The 16,083-nt window shown below is 41.9% G+C and overlaps 1 protein-coding gene across 2 annotated transcripts in view; it reads left to right on the top strand.

Moving 5' to 3' along the window:
• Nucleotides 1–10,327: 10,327 nt before the first annotated feature.
• Nucleotides 10,328–16,083, top strand: part of ANTXR1 (ANTXR cell adhesion molecule 1) — a 211,868-nt gene continuing 206,112 nt past the window's right edge. For both annotated transcript variants that reach the window (XM_028116302.2, XM_088026499.1), the window contains exon 1: nt 10,328–10,479. In XM_028116302.2, coding sequence (XP_027972103.1) covers nt 10,328–10,479 — 152 coding nt within the window. The remainder of the gene's footprint in view (nt 10,480–16,083) is intronic.

Raw genomic sequence — 16,083 nt, 5'->3', positions numbered from 1 at the left:
TGACACAGTCATTTAAATGATTGAAAACATTTAGGTAGACTGTAAAGTGACAATACCAAAACCCACGTCCTGGCAGTAGAATAAAGAAATGTTGAAGGTCAGCACCTTGTTAGGCCAAGCACTGTGCTATGAATGGAATCCAGGAAACTAGTTCCCAGGAACTCAAGTAGTGGCGGAAAATCACAGAAAAAGGACTGTCCTGTTTAAACTTCATCTTTCAAAACTTCTTCAGTTCCTCCTCTTCCCCATTACAGACTTTCTTGGAGACTTTGCTACCCTCTTACGGACTTCCCTCTTAGCATTGTTTCTACCCTCTCAAAAGGTCACAAGTTGGAAAGGATATAGGCGAGAAACCATCCTAGCTCTATTGCCGACAGGCGCACAGATTTTTAAAGAAAGTTATTTGATCTCTCTGAGCCTCAGGTTTTCACTCATGAAATGTCAAAATCACCGTTGTTGTGAGTATGACATGAAATACAGCATTGGTGACCCCCGAGTAGCATTCCTGCCATGTGCTGGTTCATTTCCTTGGCCCAGGCTAACCTCTCCTTCGGTGCTCCGAATGCTACCTTCCTCCTCACGCCAGCACCACCTCTCTCCCCATCTCTCTCCCTGGTAGCCTTTTTTCTCCTCCTTCCTCTTCCTCCTTCTCCTTCCCTCCCTCAGCCTGCCCTCCCTCACTCCCTCCCTCATTCCCCCTTCCCTCTCTCCCTCCCTCCATCTTCCCTCCCTCCATCTTCCCTCCCTCACTCCCTCCCTCATTCCCCCTTCCCTCTCTCCCTCCCTCCATCTTCCCTCCCTCCTGCTCTCCCTCCCTCCTTCCCCCCATCCCATCTCCTTCCCTCTCTCTTTCTCTCCCTTGCTCTCCTTCTCCCTCCCAGACTATCAGCTTCTACATTCCCTTGTTCCTTCCTCAGTCCTGAATACCAACCAAAGCAATCTCCCAACTTAAAGAATCATACAAACAAGCAAACACAAAACCTCCTTCAACCTTGCAGGTGGGCAAGTTTCTCTCCCACCTCCACCTTCCTTAGCCCAGCTACTGCCCCTTTACAGCTTCACAGCTAACTTGCCGCTAACTACATCCACCAGCTCTCCTTCAATTGGCTTTTTGTTTCCCAAACTATTTGATTTGTAAAACTCACTGTTGCACTCTTATCCACATGAGTATTTTTCCTACTTGCCATCATAACCTACATACATTCTCAATGTTTCATCTAATAATGCACCGTGAACACTTTCTCATGTGTCACAGTCTTCATGTGTTTTATCTTTAACGGCCATGTAATATACCATTTTGATAATGATCCAAAATTCTTTAACTTTTGAAATCATTCTAATGTTAGGCATTATTTTCCATTTTAATTAAAACTGGGTGTGTTTTTGTGTGTGTGTACTTACTTATTTACATATATAAAATAAACAGTAATTTCTAAATATTGAGGGCAACACTAAAAATCATATACATAATCATATAGACTATGGATACCTATAATATGTATGTATATATATGGTTTTTATGTTGCTTTTTAATGTTTTATGTTGCTTCTACTATATATACATGAGATACACATGTGTATATGGTTTTTGTTGCTTTTATGTTTATAAAATGCTCTGTGCTCTATTTTTCAACTTTTTCAATTTTTTTCAACTTTATTTTATAAATATCTCAGTGTATGGATATCTAGTCCATATGACTTTTACTTTTAAAGAAAACGTGACATCACACCATGCTAATAGTCCAATAGAATCAAACAGACTTACAGAATCTTTAGCAAAATCTGAAGCATCCCATTTAAAAAAAATATTTTTCATTTTTACTCAAAATAATAAAAGCACATCATTTAAAAGCCAAATTGTCTAAAAGTCATATAGCAATGTCCCTGGTTTTTGCCCCACCAACCTCCATGGCTCCCAGTCCCCATCCCCTTTCAACAATTTAGCTAATTCCACCATTTACACATTGCCATGTTTCCAAATGATATGTGCACACTGAATCTATTTTGATTCATAAATCTCAAACATTCTCCATCGACTTTCTATTTCAGAGGTGAGATTTAGCTCCCCTGTGTCAATTACAACAAGGTACTACTGATTTCTTGCTTCTCCTTTGGCAGTATGCTCTCAGGAGATCTTTGTGCTCCTCCTATCTGGATTGGATTGGCTGCACTCTGAACCATCTGCACCACCATCATCATGGGATGTCCCTTTGCTGTCATCCTAAGAATTCTCTTTGTCTTTATCTTGAGTTGGTGTAAAGTCAGCGTTCTCCAGAGAAATAGAACCAACAGGATATATATATAGAAAGAAAAATTCATCAGTTGCATATAATACCCAGTGCTCATTACATCAAGCGCCCTCCTTAATTCCCATCACCCAGCTACCCTATCCTTGCACCCACCAGCCCTCCAGCATCCTCAGTTTGTTTCCTACAGTTAAGAGTCTCTTATGGTTTGTCTCCCCGTCTGATTTTGTCTTGTTTTATTTTTCCCTCCCTTCCCCTGGGTTCTTCTGTTTTGTTTCTTAAATTCCACAGATGAGTGAAATCATATGGTATTTGTCTTTCTCTGAGTAACTTATTTCATTTAGCATAATACCCACTAGTTCCATCCACATCATTGCAAATGGTAAGATTTCATTTTTTTGATGGCTGAGCAATATTCCATTGTAGATACATACCACACCTTCTTTATCCATTCATCTGTCGATGGACATCTCAGCTCTTTCCATATTTTGGCTATTGTGGACATTGCTGCTATAAACATTGGGGTGCAGGTGCCCCTTCGAATCACTATGTTTGTATCCTCTAGATAAATGTTTAGTAGTGCAATTGCTGTTGACCCTCATTTCTTTTTTTTTTATATTTTTTTCTTTTTTTAAAGATGTTATTTATTTATTTGAGAGAGAGAGAATGAGAGATAGAGAGCACAAGAGGGAAGAGGGTCAGAGGGAGAAGCAGACTCCCCGCCAAGCAGGGAGCCCGATGTGGGACTCGATCCCGGGACTCCAGGATCATGACCTGAGCCGAAGGCAGTCACTCAACCAACTGAGCCACCCAGGCGCCCGACCCTCATTTCTTATCATTCTCTTTACTAGCCCAGGGTGGTGTGCAAGCACACTCATAACTTCCACTTATACACTAATGGCTTCAAAGGTTCTTCAGCATGGGCATCATTCCTGCATGTAAGAATTACATATATAAGTGACTTTTGGATTCCAATTTTCCAAATAAAAATGAAGCAGCAGTATCAATTAAGAGTGAAGGAGGAAATATTGAAAACTTTGAGAGTTTGAGAAAACTTTCTCAGAGAGAGAGGAAGTAACCCAAATAAAGATACATATTAGGACTATTCAGCATATATCTGAACTATAGCAGTGATGAAGACTAAAAAATATGGTTATTGTTGTTTTAATTTTATGCTAAGAGAACCTGATTTATGGGGAACTATCAAAATGTGGAAAAGGTATTCCAAAAATGCTACTATATATGCATAAAGTTTGCCAGATTTGGATGTTTTCCTTTCCTTTTTTTTCTCTTTTCCCACAGTCCCTGGATTAACCACATGATTAAGAACAGCATTTTAAACTGATCTCATTACTTACTAAGTTTATGATGAACTCCCTCCGTACTTGAATTTTATAGTTTCTGTTTTTGAGACACCAAATTATAAAGTTTTCTTATCTGCCACCTGATTTCCCTCTGCCTCTGAGCAAACCTGGTTCCTAGAGGACAGTATTCTGGGAATGAGTTTTATTTCTTCCTCGTTAGCTCTTAGATTTGTAACAATTACATTGGATTTTTCCTCCATTTCAACTGAAGGTGACAGTTCTATGCTGTAGGGGCTCTTAGTCATTTTATGTGTTTATTGATTCACCTCGCTATCTTTTTTGACTTAAACTCACATTTTAAGTGTCTAAATTTATGACCATGATTAAGATTTCAGAGCAGGTCAGTCCTCAATCTTTGATGACAAATATGATTGAAAAGAAAACAAAGTTGGGAAGCAGTACCATCCATGTCTTGAGCTCAACCTATTTTGAAAGGAGTTTTATCTAGATTCAAGAATCAGTCCTGATCCCATGGGGCAGAGAGGCCCTCTCACAATGAATGACATAGGACTTCTCCACTCTTACTTTGGCCACAGTAAGGGCAAATGTTTTTATGTTAGGGGTTCCAGAATGAGCCTACTTCTTAAACATCTATCTTGGACACACATTCAGTTGAGCCTGAAAACCTATGCCAGAAATTTAACCCAGGTCTCCCAAGCAGTTCCTTAAGGAGTCAGTGCTCAGAGGCAACCTCATGAGGTAAATGCAGAGTTACTAGTTAGAGCTCTTATTACTAGTTACAGCTCTGCCCCAAGCCCTCTGTACCCTGATGATCTGTGATGGATCATGAATAGGAACAAGGATCCTGGGTATTCCTTAAGCAGCCCAGACCGTGGTCTCTTTGTCATGGGATCCTTCCTGATCACTTTTGGATCTACTTAAGGAAGGAGTATCTCATTACCAGTAGGAAGAAACATTTGTCATGTCTTAACTTATTCACATCCTGGGACAACTCAAAGAGTTGTAGTTCAGTACATCTCTGAAGATTCCATTACGTTAGACCTCGTTCTCCTTAGAATTGGCATGGTGGGGTAGAAGGGACATGTTGAGTTTCCTCTAAAAGATAGGTTAACCAAACTGTTGTATCAATACCTATTTATGCATTTTTGTCTCCCAAGTAAATTATGCAAGGTCCATGTTTTATTCATCTTTGTATCTTCACTGTAGGCACAAGACCTGCCCTATAGTAGATATCTAAAAACTATTTTTGAACGAATGAATGAGTAAATGAGGAAAAATAATGAAGGTTCTTTTCTAGGGATTGTTAGATCTTAAAAAAAAAAACAGTATCAGAAAGAAGTTTCAATTATTATAATATTAGATCTAAAAACCAGCCTCAGAAGAAAAAGCATCACTGATTATAACCATTTTCTCAGACATTTCTTTAGAGTTTAGCTATCTAGCATTCTTGGCTAGCAGAAACAGTATTGCTGCCAATACATTTTTGATAGCTCCAAAGTATGTTTTCTGTTTGTTTTCTGCATGTATCCTAGGAAATCTTCAAATCCCAGTAGTTCCTGGATGAGCTAGAATCTTCACCTTTGCATTTCTCAGAGTTCATAATGTGAATGCCCATGGTACAGAAACAGCTTTGTTTCACTGGTGGTAGAAAAATCAAACACCCTGAAAGTGGTTCTTCGAAATTTATTCTTCTCATCTCTAGAAGAAATTCACAAGCAATTCCCCAGAATCCCACAATAACAATAAAAGCCAACATTTATTGTGTGTTTCCTGAGGACTACCCATGACACACATTATCTCATTGAAACCACACAACTCAGTGAAGTAGGTAATATTTGTAACCCCATTTTGCAGATGGGAAGCTGTGTTATGGACAAGTCATATATCTTGTTAGTAATGTCACCTGGTTAGTAATGGCTTTGCCCCAGAAAGCCTGTGTGCAATTACACTATTAGTGTCCTGTCCTGACTAATACAGTTTATGGGAATTACCATTAATTCTACAATAAATCTAATCAGAGATGAACATGTGAGGCAAGAGGGAAAAGAAATTGCCACTGTAAGACTGTGTGTGTCTGTGAAATTGTATGTGTCCCCGAAACCCCCACAACTTTTTCTGATATTCTACAGATATAGGTATCTTGAAAAAGCTCCACTGGTTATTACAGAGTGAGTAAGTCTCTTTGCCCTCACCTTCATGGTACCCCTTCCAAATATTCTTATCATGTTCACACACTTTGAGAACTATGGGTTTCTCTGGCTTAAGACTTGGACACACAGTAAAAGTGTCAAAGAAGTTACGGGCTTGACAGGCCTAGGTAGATTTCATCTGGGATCTTCAGTTATAAATTGGTCTGGGTTCTCTGAATAAGACCCTGGTCTTGAATATGCTTAAATATGCCAGGGCTGAGCAGAACTGGACAGAAAAGGGCTTTACTTGGTCTTGTGCTTGGGTTTTTGCTGGCCTTAAGTTGTCTGATATAGTCTTCCATTGGGCATTTGTAAGCTCTGGGCTTGTCAAGACCCTGAACTATACTGGTCCATTTTATCCCTCTTCTGGGTTCTGAGTTGGACTGGCCTGGTCTCTGATCTAGATGAAATGAAGATTTTGTTCAGCAAGGTTTTGAGCCCTTATGAGAGATCTGGGACAGATTCTTTTCAGGATATGTTGGCATGAATTATGGATTATTCTCTTGGTTGAGACCTTGTAGGAATGTGTCTTCCTTGCTGTGGCTGCTGTGTTAGGCTTTGAGTTTTGGCTAGACTTTAGCTGGATTGGGCTAAGAGTGGATTGGTGATTAAACTTCATGCTGGGCTTGGGTGTGATTTAGGAAGGATTATGATGGTTTGCAGGCTTAGCTGAGCTTCACTGTGAACTGGATTAAACAAGATCTGTCCCTGGGCTGACATTAACTAAAATATGAAATTAGCTCATTTTTTTTTTCAGGGCTCTGAATTGATCAGAGTTGAGTTGTAGCTGTGTTTAATAAGTTCAATTTATGCATTTGGGTGGCGGTCAACAGGATTTCAAGGGAGATACTGGATTAAATTGATTTTCAAGTTAGTCTGGGTTTTGGGTAGGGTTATTAATGGAATACTGGATTCAATGTAGCTTTGAGTGTTTCTGAGCTGAGGTTGTGAATAACCTGGCCTATGAGATGTCATCAAGGTATTTGCTCTAGATTATGATTTTGCCCGTGGGCCTAAAATCATTACTAGTGCCTTTGCTTTTCTTTTGACCAAAAGCCACTATTCAATGGATTTGGATTCTTTAGAAACTTTGTTGTTCTGGATGATAAATTCCTTCTAGGAAGGCTGCCTTGACCTTTTGCAAATGGTAGTCCTACGAAGGACAAGTATGAAGGAAATCTCATGACAATGAAAAGAGACTATTTTACTAACTGTTATTTTGCCTTAGGAAGTTATGTGATACCACCAAAGTCCAAGGACCAGTAGGACCTACAAGAACTTGGCAAACATTGGACCTACTTGGTTGACCCAAAATTTGGTAGAAAGTGTCAGATCTGTCCGTATTCTGTCCCTATTTTGGACAAATATTTCTAAGGAAAAAATTTCCCAAGTTTTCTTGGGTAGTCTGTGTTATCTGGAGCATTTTCCAGAACTTTTGTCAAGAACCCAGACAAATGGTTAAGTGTCCACTGAGACTCTTGAAGGTTACATGCAATGTTACCAAGACAGGAAAAAAAATTTTTTCACAGCTTGACAAAAGGGGCTTAGTCACATATTGGAGGTGGGGGGCAAGTATGGGACAGTGAATCACTGGAGGCTGGTAGACAGGCAGGGCATACTGAACAATTTCTATCTCAAAGAAGGAAACCTGGAAAATTCAGTTACAACAGTAGTGCAGGACTAAACCCTTAAGACAATCAGTCTAGTAAGACAAACTCTCCAATCTTTTGGAAGGCAGGGCATTTGAAATTTCTGGTATCCTTAAGTATCCTGGGATCCTTCCTTATGGAATGTAAAACATTCAAACATTCACAAGTTACCTCCTTATCCCTCTACTTCTTGAAAGAGAAGCTTCCCCTTCCTAGTAACCCAGTGCAGTCCAACACCCACCAGCACTACCTCACTGGAATCTCCTTGGTGACACAATGACACGTGTCAGATCAGTGGGGTTTTCTTGGGGCTTATGCTCTTGACTTTCACAGCTTGTGACACTCTTGACTGCTTCTTCCTCCAAGAAACTTACCCTTACCTTGGCTTCCAGGTTACCATTCAAACACTTCCATGTACATGATTAGTTTGCCTGCACTTCTCCATCTTCCGAAACTTTTATCCGTGGCCCCAACATCACAATTTATATCATTCTTCCACTGACTTGAGTTTGAGAGGCAGAGGAGTTTGCTTAGACATCCCTTAGCTGTAGCATGAATCTGGGAAATGTTAGCAGGCACCCAGTGAAGACTCTCCCACGCAAGTCCTCCTCCAGCTTCAACCGACTGATCTACCTCTCCCATTTCCCTACATGCACCACTTAAAAGGCTTCTATATCCCAACAACTGAAGGAAAATGTTGCCAGTTCAAAGAAACTCATAAAGTCTCCTCTTGCAGACTTGTTGAGCCATCATGTTGCTATTACACCAAGAGCTTCTTCTGCCCCTGTTATTGACTCTGGATAGCTTTGTTCTACTTCACAGATATGGAAAAACAAGAGTTGCACAGACTAAGTCTAGAGTATTTTAACCTCCTCCCAATTATTGTTTTCCTGAGAGCAGTAATTCCCAAAATGTAGGTGTCAATAGGTGTTGTTTGAAAAGAACAGTTTCACGGCCAGGTAAGTCTGGAAAATACAGTTAAACGTTTTTTTAAAGAAATTCTCAAAGCTTTAATGTGACAATAGGATTTTCTAGTTATCTATTATTCCATAACAAGTTACCCCCAATATTAGAGGCTTAAAACACTAATAAACAATAATTATCTCATAATTTCTGTGGGTCAGAAATCTGGGATTGGCTTAGTTGAGTGTTTCTAGCTTGGGGTCTCTCACAAGACTGTAGTCAAGATGTTGACCAGGGCTGCAGTCATCTGTCAGTTTGGCTGGGGCCGGAGGGTCCACTTTCAAGGTGAGTCACTCACGTGGCTGGCTATCAGCAGTGCATCTCTGTTTCTTGCCACATGGATGCCTCCATACAGCTGCTTAAGTGACCTTTTGACAGGGCAATGAGCTCCCCAGAGCAAGTTATCCAAAGAGCCAGAAGGAAACCACAGTATCTTTTATGACCTTGCCTCAGAAGTCACACATCATCATTTCTGTCATACTTCATCAACTGCACACAAATCAGTCTTATTCAGTGTGTGGGGGTGTGTTAACACCAGGAAAGAAGGGACATTGAGGATCCTTTTGGAGGCAGGCTGGTGCAATGCTTTATGAGTCCCCCAAACTTATGTCACAACAAAATGATTGTTTAATGAAGCATCCCAAGACACTAGGTTTCCGTGGTATAGCTGGTGGGGGAAAACCACCATGGTTGGTCACACTGGAGACTGTCTTAGAGGATCACAAATGAGGGGAAGACGTGTCTGGAGAAATAATGCTGGAAAATGGAGCACCGAGGACTCCCCAGGTGGAAGATCTATGAAGCTGAAACTGAGTTCCTGCTTGGATCCACTCTAAAGAGGACCCCTCACTTCAGAGAGGCTAGCACAGGACTCCCCTGCCGGTCCCAAATGATTTGGAAAGTCCATACTCTTGTAAGCTGTTTACCCCTCTATCCTAAGTCAAAGATGGGGTGAAAAAGGTCAAAGTTCACAGGCTGTAAAGACCTTCTCACAGAATCTCTAAAATCTGGAGATGGAGACAATCTAGAATGCCCTGCTGATTCATGCAGGGAGCAAACTGTTCTTTGGCATTGTTTATGTCCAGCCACAGGACTGGACCCCAACAGACTCTTTTATGATCTGTACTAATAGTACAGTAAGGTCACTGGGATGAGTCAGATCACAAAGGCCCCGTTCCTCTCTACTTCATTTGCACAAAGGCACATTTGCAAAGGTCCCAGCCCCAAGGTCAGAGCCAAGGTACTTGGAGGAAGTAATTTTTCATCAAATGTTTACAGCGACCTTATCAGCAGATACAGGATAGGAAAGGAGAGGGCAGGGATAAAAAGGCTAGAGAGCGAGCGAGAAGTAGGAATGGGGAAGAAATACTGGAGAAAGAAAGGGAAGGTGCGTGAGAAAAAGAAAGGAATAAGAAAACACGCACAGCCGCACTCGCGCGTACGCCGAAGGGCGCTTTCGCCATCTTCGGCCACAAGGTGGCACCCTTTGAACTTTCTTTCTACTCCCCCCCCCCCCCCAAAAAATGAGACGGGGGGAGGGGGCGAGAGGAGGGAGAAAAGGCAAAGCACTCTTCCAACCAAGAACAATTTGAAAACCCACCCCATAATATTTAAAAGCTGGGACAAAGAAGCGTCGGGACGGAGCTGCTTCAAAACTGCAAAACGTTAGCGGAGCCTCCGGAGGGGTCCGCCGCCCGAGTCAGGAGCAGCCCCTTTAAAAAAGCGGAGTACAGTATTGGGATTCTTGAAACCTGAAACCTAGAAACAGAATCGAAGCGGAAACCAGAGGGAAAACCTTGAACTCCTCCAGACAATTGCTTCCGGGGAGTTCCAGGAGCGCGAGGGGGAATAAAGGGCCCGAGAGCAGGGCCCCTCGGATGGCGCGTCCCTGAGTGTCCTGGCCAGTTCGAGGCGCGTGGGAAGCAGAGGACCCTACCTCTCCCTAGGCTGCAGGTCATGGCCACCGTGGAGCAGAAAGCCCTCGGCATTGGCTTCAAGTGTCTCTCCTTGGCCACTTTTGTGCTCATCTGCGCCGGGCAAGGGGGACGCAGGGAGGAAGGGGCTCCAGCCTGCTACGGGGGATTTGACCTGTACTTCATTTTGGACAAGTAAGTGTCTCGCGTTGTTGCATCCTAGGCTCAGCTGATGATGCTCCCTGCCGGGCTGGGCTTATTAGCAGCATCGCTTCGGGACAAGCGCGCGTCTCAGGGGACCCAGAGGGACCGCGGGGGGTGGCCGCGGCCCCGCGCTGCGCCTCTGTCGCGGAGCGCGCCTCCCCATCTTTGCTGCCCGAGCCCGCAGGGGCGTCGCTGCTGGTTCGGGGGAAAAACCTACTTTCCGCCTTGCTTTCTGTGACCGAGGAGCACGCAAGGGAGTGTGAGGATGCTGTTGACCTAACACGTTTCTGTGAATCCTTTCCATTTGCTTTAGAAACCTGGTGAGAAGGGCGTGCTTTGGAGAGGTAGAACTTCCAGGCGCGGCTGGAGTGGGCTTTGAAAAGTCAGTCATGTCTTTAAACAGAAAACAAAAACAAAACAAAACAAAAAAACCACATGCTGTCCTACATAATGCATTGCCTTTGTTCCTAATAACACAGTGCACGCTGACTGGGCAATTAGTGAAAACAGAAGGCGGATTTCTCAACCTAGACACTATTGGGTTTTAGGCTGAGGAATTCTTTGTTGTGGGACCATCATGTGCATCGTAGGATGTTTAGCAGCATCCCTGGCCTCTCCCCAGTAAGCCGGCTCCATGCTCCCTCTCTTTTCCGCGCTAGCCCCCCAGTTCCACATTGGCGACGACCAAAATTGTGGCTAGACGTTGCCAAAAGTGCCCTGTGGATACATTCCCGCCCGCCCCTCCTGGGCTTGGGACCTCTGATTCAGACGGATTCAAGTTCTTGGTAATTCCACTGGTGGGCTACCAGGGAGGTGCAGGAGCCCCCGGTTTCCTTACCGAAAAGGATAGTGGCTAGGCTTCATGTCTGTGCTCAAGGGAGAGCTGAACTCTGACCAATTAAACACTTCCCAAGTCCCCTTAGATTTGCCAAGCCAGTCATTCAAGGAAGCTTTATGCTATCTACTAAAACCCAGCTTCAACCCTAAAAAGCCCCTCACAGAAGATCCATGCTCATTAAAAATATGTGAGCTCTCTGGTGCCAGGAGAGACGCTTGCTCTAACAGTGGTGGAGGATGAATTTCACAGACTGGAAAGTATTTGGGAGTTGGAAAAAGAGGCCTGCAAAATAAGTTGGCCAGCGAGACACCAAATGTGCTTTGCAGTTGCCCCTGGAGTTTGATTTTTCCGTAAGGGCTGTTTTGAACTCCAGATTCTTTGGATGAAAAATGAGATCTCTTTCTTAGAGATTTATGAGAAGGTGGATACTGAAAATATACTCCAATACTAAGAAATGGAATTTCTTTTGTTACTTCTAGTGGCTGGGAGCAACAGCTCACAGATTCAGAGACTGTCTGAAAACAGTCAGAGGTGCCCATCACGGTGCTTTCTCCCCTCACCCCCAAAAAAGCCAGTTGAGCAGGACACACAGGAAGACTTGAAAAAATGGACAGAACCACCAAGTCCCTGAATGGAATGACTCCATACTATAGAGATAATCAAGTTCTCCCCAAATTAATTTGAATTGAATTGAACTTTTAAATCAAAGTTCTGAAAGAATTTATTTTGGTGATGAGAAGAATTTAACAAAACGATTCTAAGTTTATCTTAGAGACAGAAACCTGGTAAAAAGAGGTAAAACATTTTTAGAGAAAGATGATGAAGAAATACCTGTAAGTATTAAAATGTATCATAAGGCAAATTATTCCACCCAGGATGGCAAAGGCCAAAGAACAGGTAGACAGGATAGAAAATCTAGAAAGAAATCCAGGGACGTGAGAGCATTTACTGGAAGTTCAAGTCGGTGGGGAATTAATTTGTTATTTTAAAAAATGATTCTTGGGGTGCCTGGGTGGCTCAGTCAGTTAAGCATCTGACTGGATCTTAGCTCAGGTCTTGATCTCAGGGTTTCCATGCTGGGGCGTGGAGCCTACTTTAAAAAAAAAAAAAAAATGATTCTTGGACAAATGGTTAGAAACATGGGAAAAGAAAAAAGGTTAGGTTTATGTTTTACACCACATACCAAAATAAATTCCAGAAGGACTGAAAATTTAAATGTTTACAATGAAAGGATGAAACAACCGGAAGAAAATTTAAATGACTATTACTGTAATCTGAGGTTTAGAGCTCTTAAAACAAGACGGAAGCAATAAAGAAAACTATGAAAATACTTAAATATATTCAAATTTTCCATTTCCATAAGTGAAAAAAAAGTCAGAGATAAAAGATTATAAAAAGTTACAAAAGCTTTTGTAACATCAATTACTCCTCAAAGATTGGCCTTAATATATAAAAAGCAGTTTTAAAAAGATGAGCGCAGTAGAGAACAGTAAACAAACAAAAAATTTCAACTTCACTAGTAATCAAAGAAATGAAAAAATCAAAAAAGTTGTAATTTTTAGTAAGTTGGCAAAGGTTTTTTTTAAAGATTACAATATTCAATATTGGCCAACTTGTGGGAGGTAGGCACTTTCTTATCTTACTAAGGAAAATATGAATTTGTGTAGTCTTTCTAGACTGGTGATGTTCAATGGAACTTTCTGTGATGATGGAAGTGTTCTATACCTGCTCTGGCCAGTTAGTGTCTATTAGCCATAGGTAGCTCTTGAGCAGCTTGAAACATGGCTAGTGTAAACAAGGAAGTGAACTTCTTATTTTGTTTATTTTTAATTAATTTTAATTGAAACAGCCACATGTGGCTACTGTATTGGATAGTGCAGACAAGGAGGTAATTTGGCAACATGTATCAAATGCTTTAAAAAAAATGGGGTTCTACTTTTCCATCTAGCAATTCTATGTCCTAAAGGAAAAATCCAAGATGGTCTCAAACAAGTGGCTATATGTATGTTCCTGGCAGTGCTGTTTATAATAATAAAGCTGAAAATTACCTAAATCTAACAATAGTGGATTTATTAAGTAAAGCATGGTATAGCATAGTATTGAATATGCATATTGTGTGTGCTCATAATCTACCCTTAGGTGAAAATACAAGCACTGATATTATGTACGTTATGATGTTACCTTTGTAAAAAAGCTAAATACATACGTGTATTTCTTGATTTACCTAATATATAATTGTATTTGTCTAGAAGGTAAGATTTTTAATTCTTTTTTTGTGTGTGTTTTTCTGAACTTTCCAAGTTTTCTGTAATGAGCGTATGTTACTTTTCTATTCAACAAAAACAAGTTACTTTGAGTTTCTAAAGAATTGTTTCAAGTGTGAGAAGGGTCTCTAACTAGCATGCTGAGCTCCAAGCACATGATTATAGAGGCTGCTTCTTCTTTTATATTTAATCCTGGAGTAAATTTCTAAATGCATCGTAGGATACTCTGCAGTGCACTGGGGACCCAAACATGCTCCAGGAAAGAAATGATGGGGGTCCCTTTGCAGGCACCTACCTTTACTTTCAGGTGGACTCCTCTGACTTCCTTTAGTTGTCTTACGGCTTGAAGAGAGAGGTATTTTCGTGCTGAATGAAAAAATTGCTAGCCCTTGATGGTGTGCACCCTTCCAGCTTGCGATCTCAATCCAAGCTAATGTGTGTGAATGCCGGACTCAAGAGCTGGGGGATGGGCCAAAACGCAGTGATTGCAAAGAGGCCCGTGGTCGTCCCTAAAGACGTGGTCTTCTGTCCTAGAAAGAACCTTCTCAGACAGTGCTGTCCAGCATCCAACCACAGCAGAGTGGAAGGGAAAAGAATGCTGACTCACTTTTTCCTTGGGCATCTAAGATACTTTGGCTGGCTAGACACTGTCTACAGGCTGAAACTAAGGGATCCCAGGGCACCTTTCTTCTCCCCAGCCCTCAACTCCCTTTTTCTCAGTGAATGGTTCTCTTCTTTTCCATGACATTAAAAGTCAGCTCATTTCAGGTTTTAGCAGGATGCATCTCTGGCCTGGAGAGAACCCAGATTATACATTTGATGGAACGTCGTGTTTTCTCAACCAGGAGCAAGACTTCATAATGATAACCTAGACGACCACAGTAACACAATAGGGCATTATTAGTGGCTTTGGCGATGGGGCTGGTGGACTGGGCTTCACAAGGCTTTATACTGATGGAATTTCATGTTCATTTAAACATGCTTTTCTGGTTACAGTCAGGAAAAGTAGATTGCTGGGAATTCAATCAGGGATTTGAAAAGTCAGATTTGGAAGGCTCTATCCAGAGAAAAACAGGCAAGGAGCAGCTAGTCTCCTTGAAGTCTTCCAGGGGTGCTCTAAGATTAATGCACCCTGTTGACTATAAATGTAGCTTTCCATTCTCCCAGGGCTCCTCTGTCATGATACTATACATTTATGTATCATATAGTGGCCTATTTTGTAGAGAACGATTAGTTACAAAAATGGAAAAAGTGGCTTCTCCACCATGAGTCTTGGGGAAGGGCTGGCTATATTCATGTGTGCCCTAAAGACTTCAAAAATAGATGGTGTCAACAGCAGGATGAGTGGAGGAGACAGTGGGGTAGAGAGGACAGTAAGCACTGAATAGCTTTATTGATAGGACTTTCCAAAGCCACAGTCTGCCACCCAATATATCCTTATATTTGTAAAGGCCCTCCACAGGCTCAGCGTGGGTTCCTTTCCCATTGGAGCCCCAAACTCCTCCCTCTGGTGCTTCCTTTCTGTCCAGCACCAGTTTTCTCTTTCTCTTCTCCCCACACAAGGGGACTTTGCCGCTCACCCAGAATTCCACCCTTAGCACCACAATCAGATGATCCCGGACTGGTGATGATCTGTAGGACCATTGCTATGTGTTACTCTCCAGGGACATGGTCATTAAACAGATGTTTGTAGCATTAGACTGGAAATTTCACCACCGGGTATGGTATCATTTTCCTGAGAAAATACCTCTGCGTTCCCAACTACTGACTTACAAAAGAAATCTTTAGAGTCAGAACTAAAGTCTCCCAACACTTACGCATTCTCACAAGTGCCCCAAAGACAAGCCTGCTTGGTAGCTAAGGCAAGCACTAGTGTCCCTAGTTTACAGATGAGAAAATTGTTAGCCCTCTGTTCAACCCACTGGATTAAGGACCTGCACAAGGACGATGTCTGCTCCTGACTCCCAGCCCTGCTCTTTCCACTCACTGATGCCCTGTGTAGTTGGGTTATAATGAGAAGCACATAACAGTCCAACTAGAGGAACTGGGTGGATTCCAGGAATTAAAAATCCCTGCATCAGGGTTTCAGTAAATGATGGTACATAAGGCAGTCCACATTACTTAATTGAGGAGCTACTTCTCTGCTGTCAGATCAGCTATAGTTGATTGAAAGTTCCAGGGACTCTAACCCCCTGCAGCTGGGGGGTTAACTGATGGTTAGGACTCTAAGGTACATTCAGGATATCTGATGAAGATGTGCTTAAAGGTCCAATAAATTGTTAATTTGTTCAGATTGAATCTGATAGAAAAAGCAACTTCGACTCTGTAGATGTGTTGAAACAGAGGTAGCTTGTTTCCAGGAATACTTAGGAAGAGGGCTTCGAGAAATGAAATTGCACAATTAGCTCTGAATCAGGAAACAAAGAGTCCATTACAAGATATCTTGAAAATGCTACAATAATAATTCTAAAAGGCATCATTAAAAAAAAAAGT

Source organism: Eumetopias jubatus, unplaced genomic scaffold, assembly GCF_037043125.1.
Source record: "Eumetopias jubatus isolate StellerSeaLion01/CBP00866 unplaced genomic scaffold, mEumJub1_p1.0 scaffold_9, whole genome shotgun sequence".
NCBI classification, from domain to species: domain Eukaryota; kingdom Metazoa; phylum Chordata; class Mammalia; order Carnivora; family Otariidae; genus Eumetopias; species Eumetopias jubatus.
The sequence above is the reverse complement of the archived record's forward strand: the minus strand, read 5'-3'. Positions and strand labels throughout refer to the sequence as shown.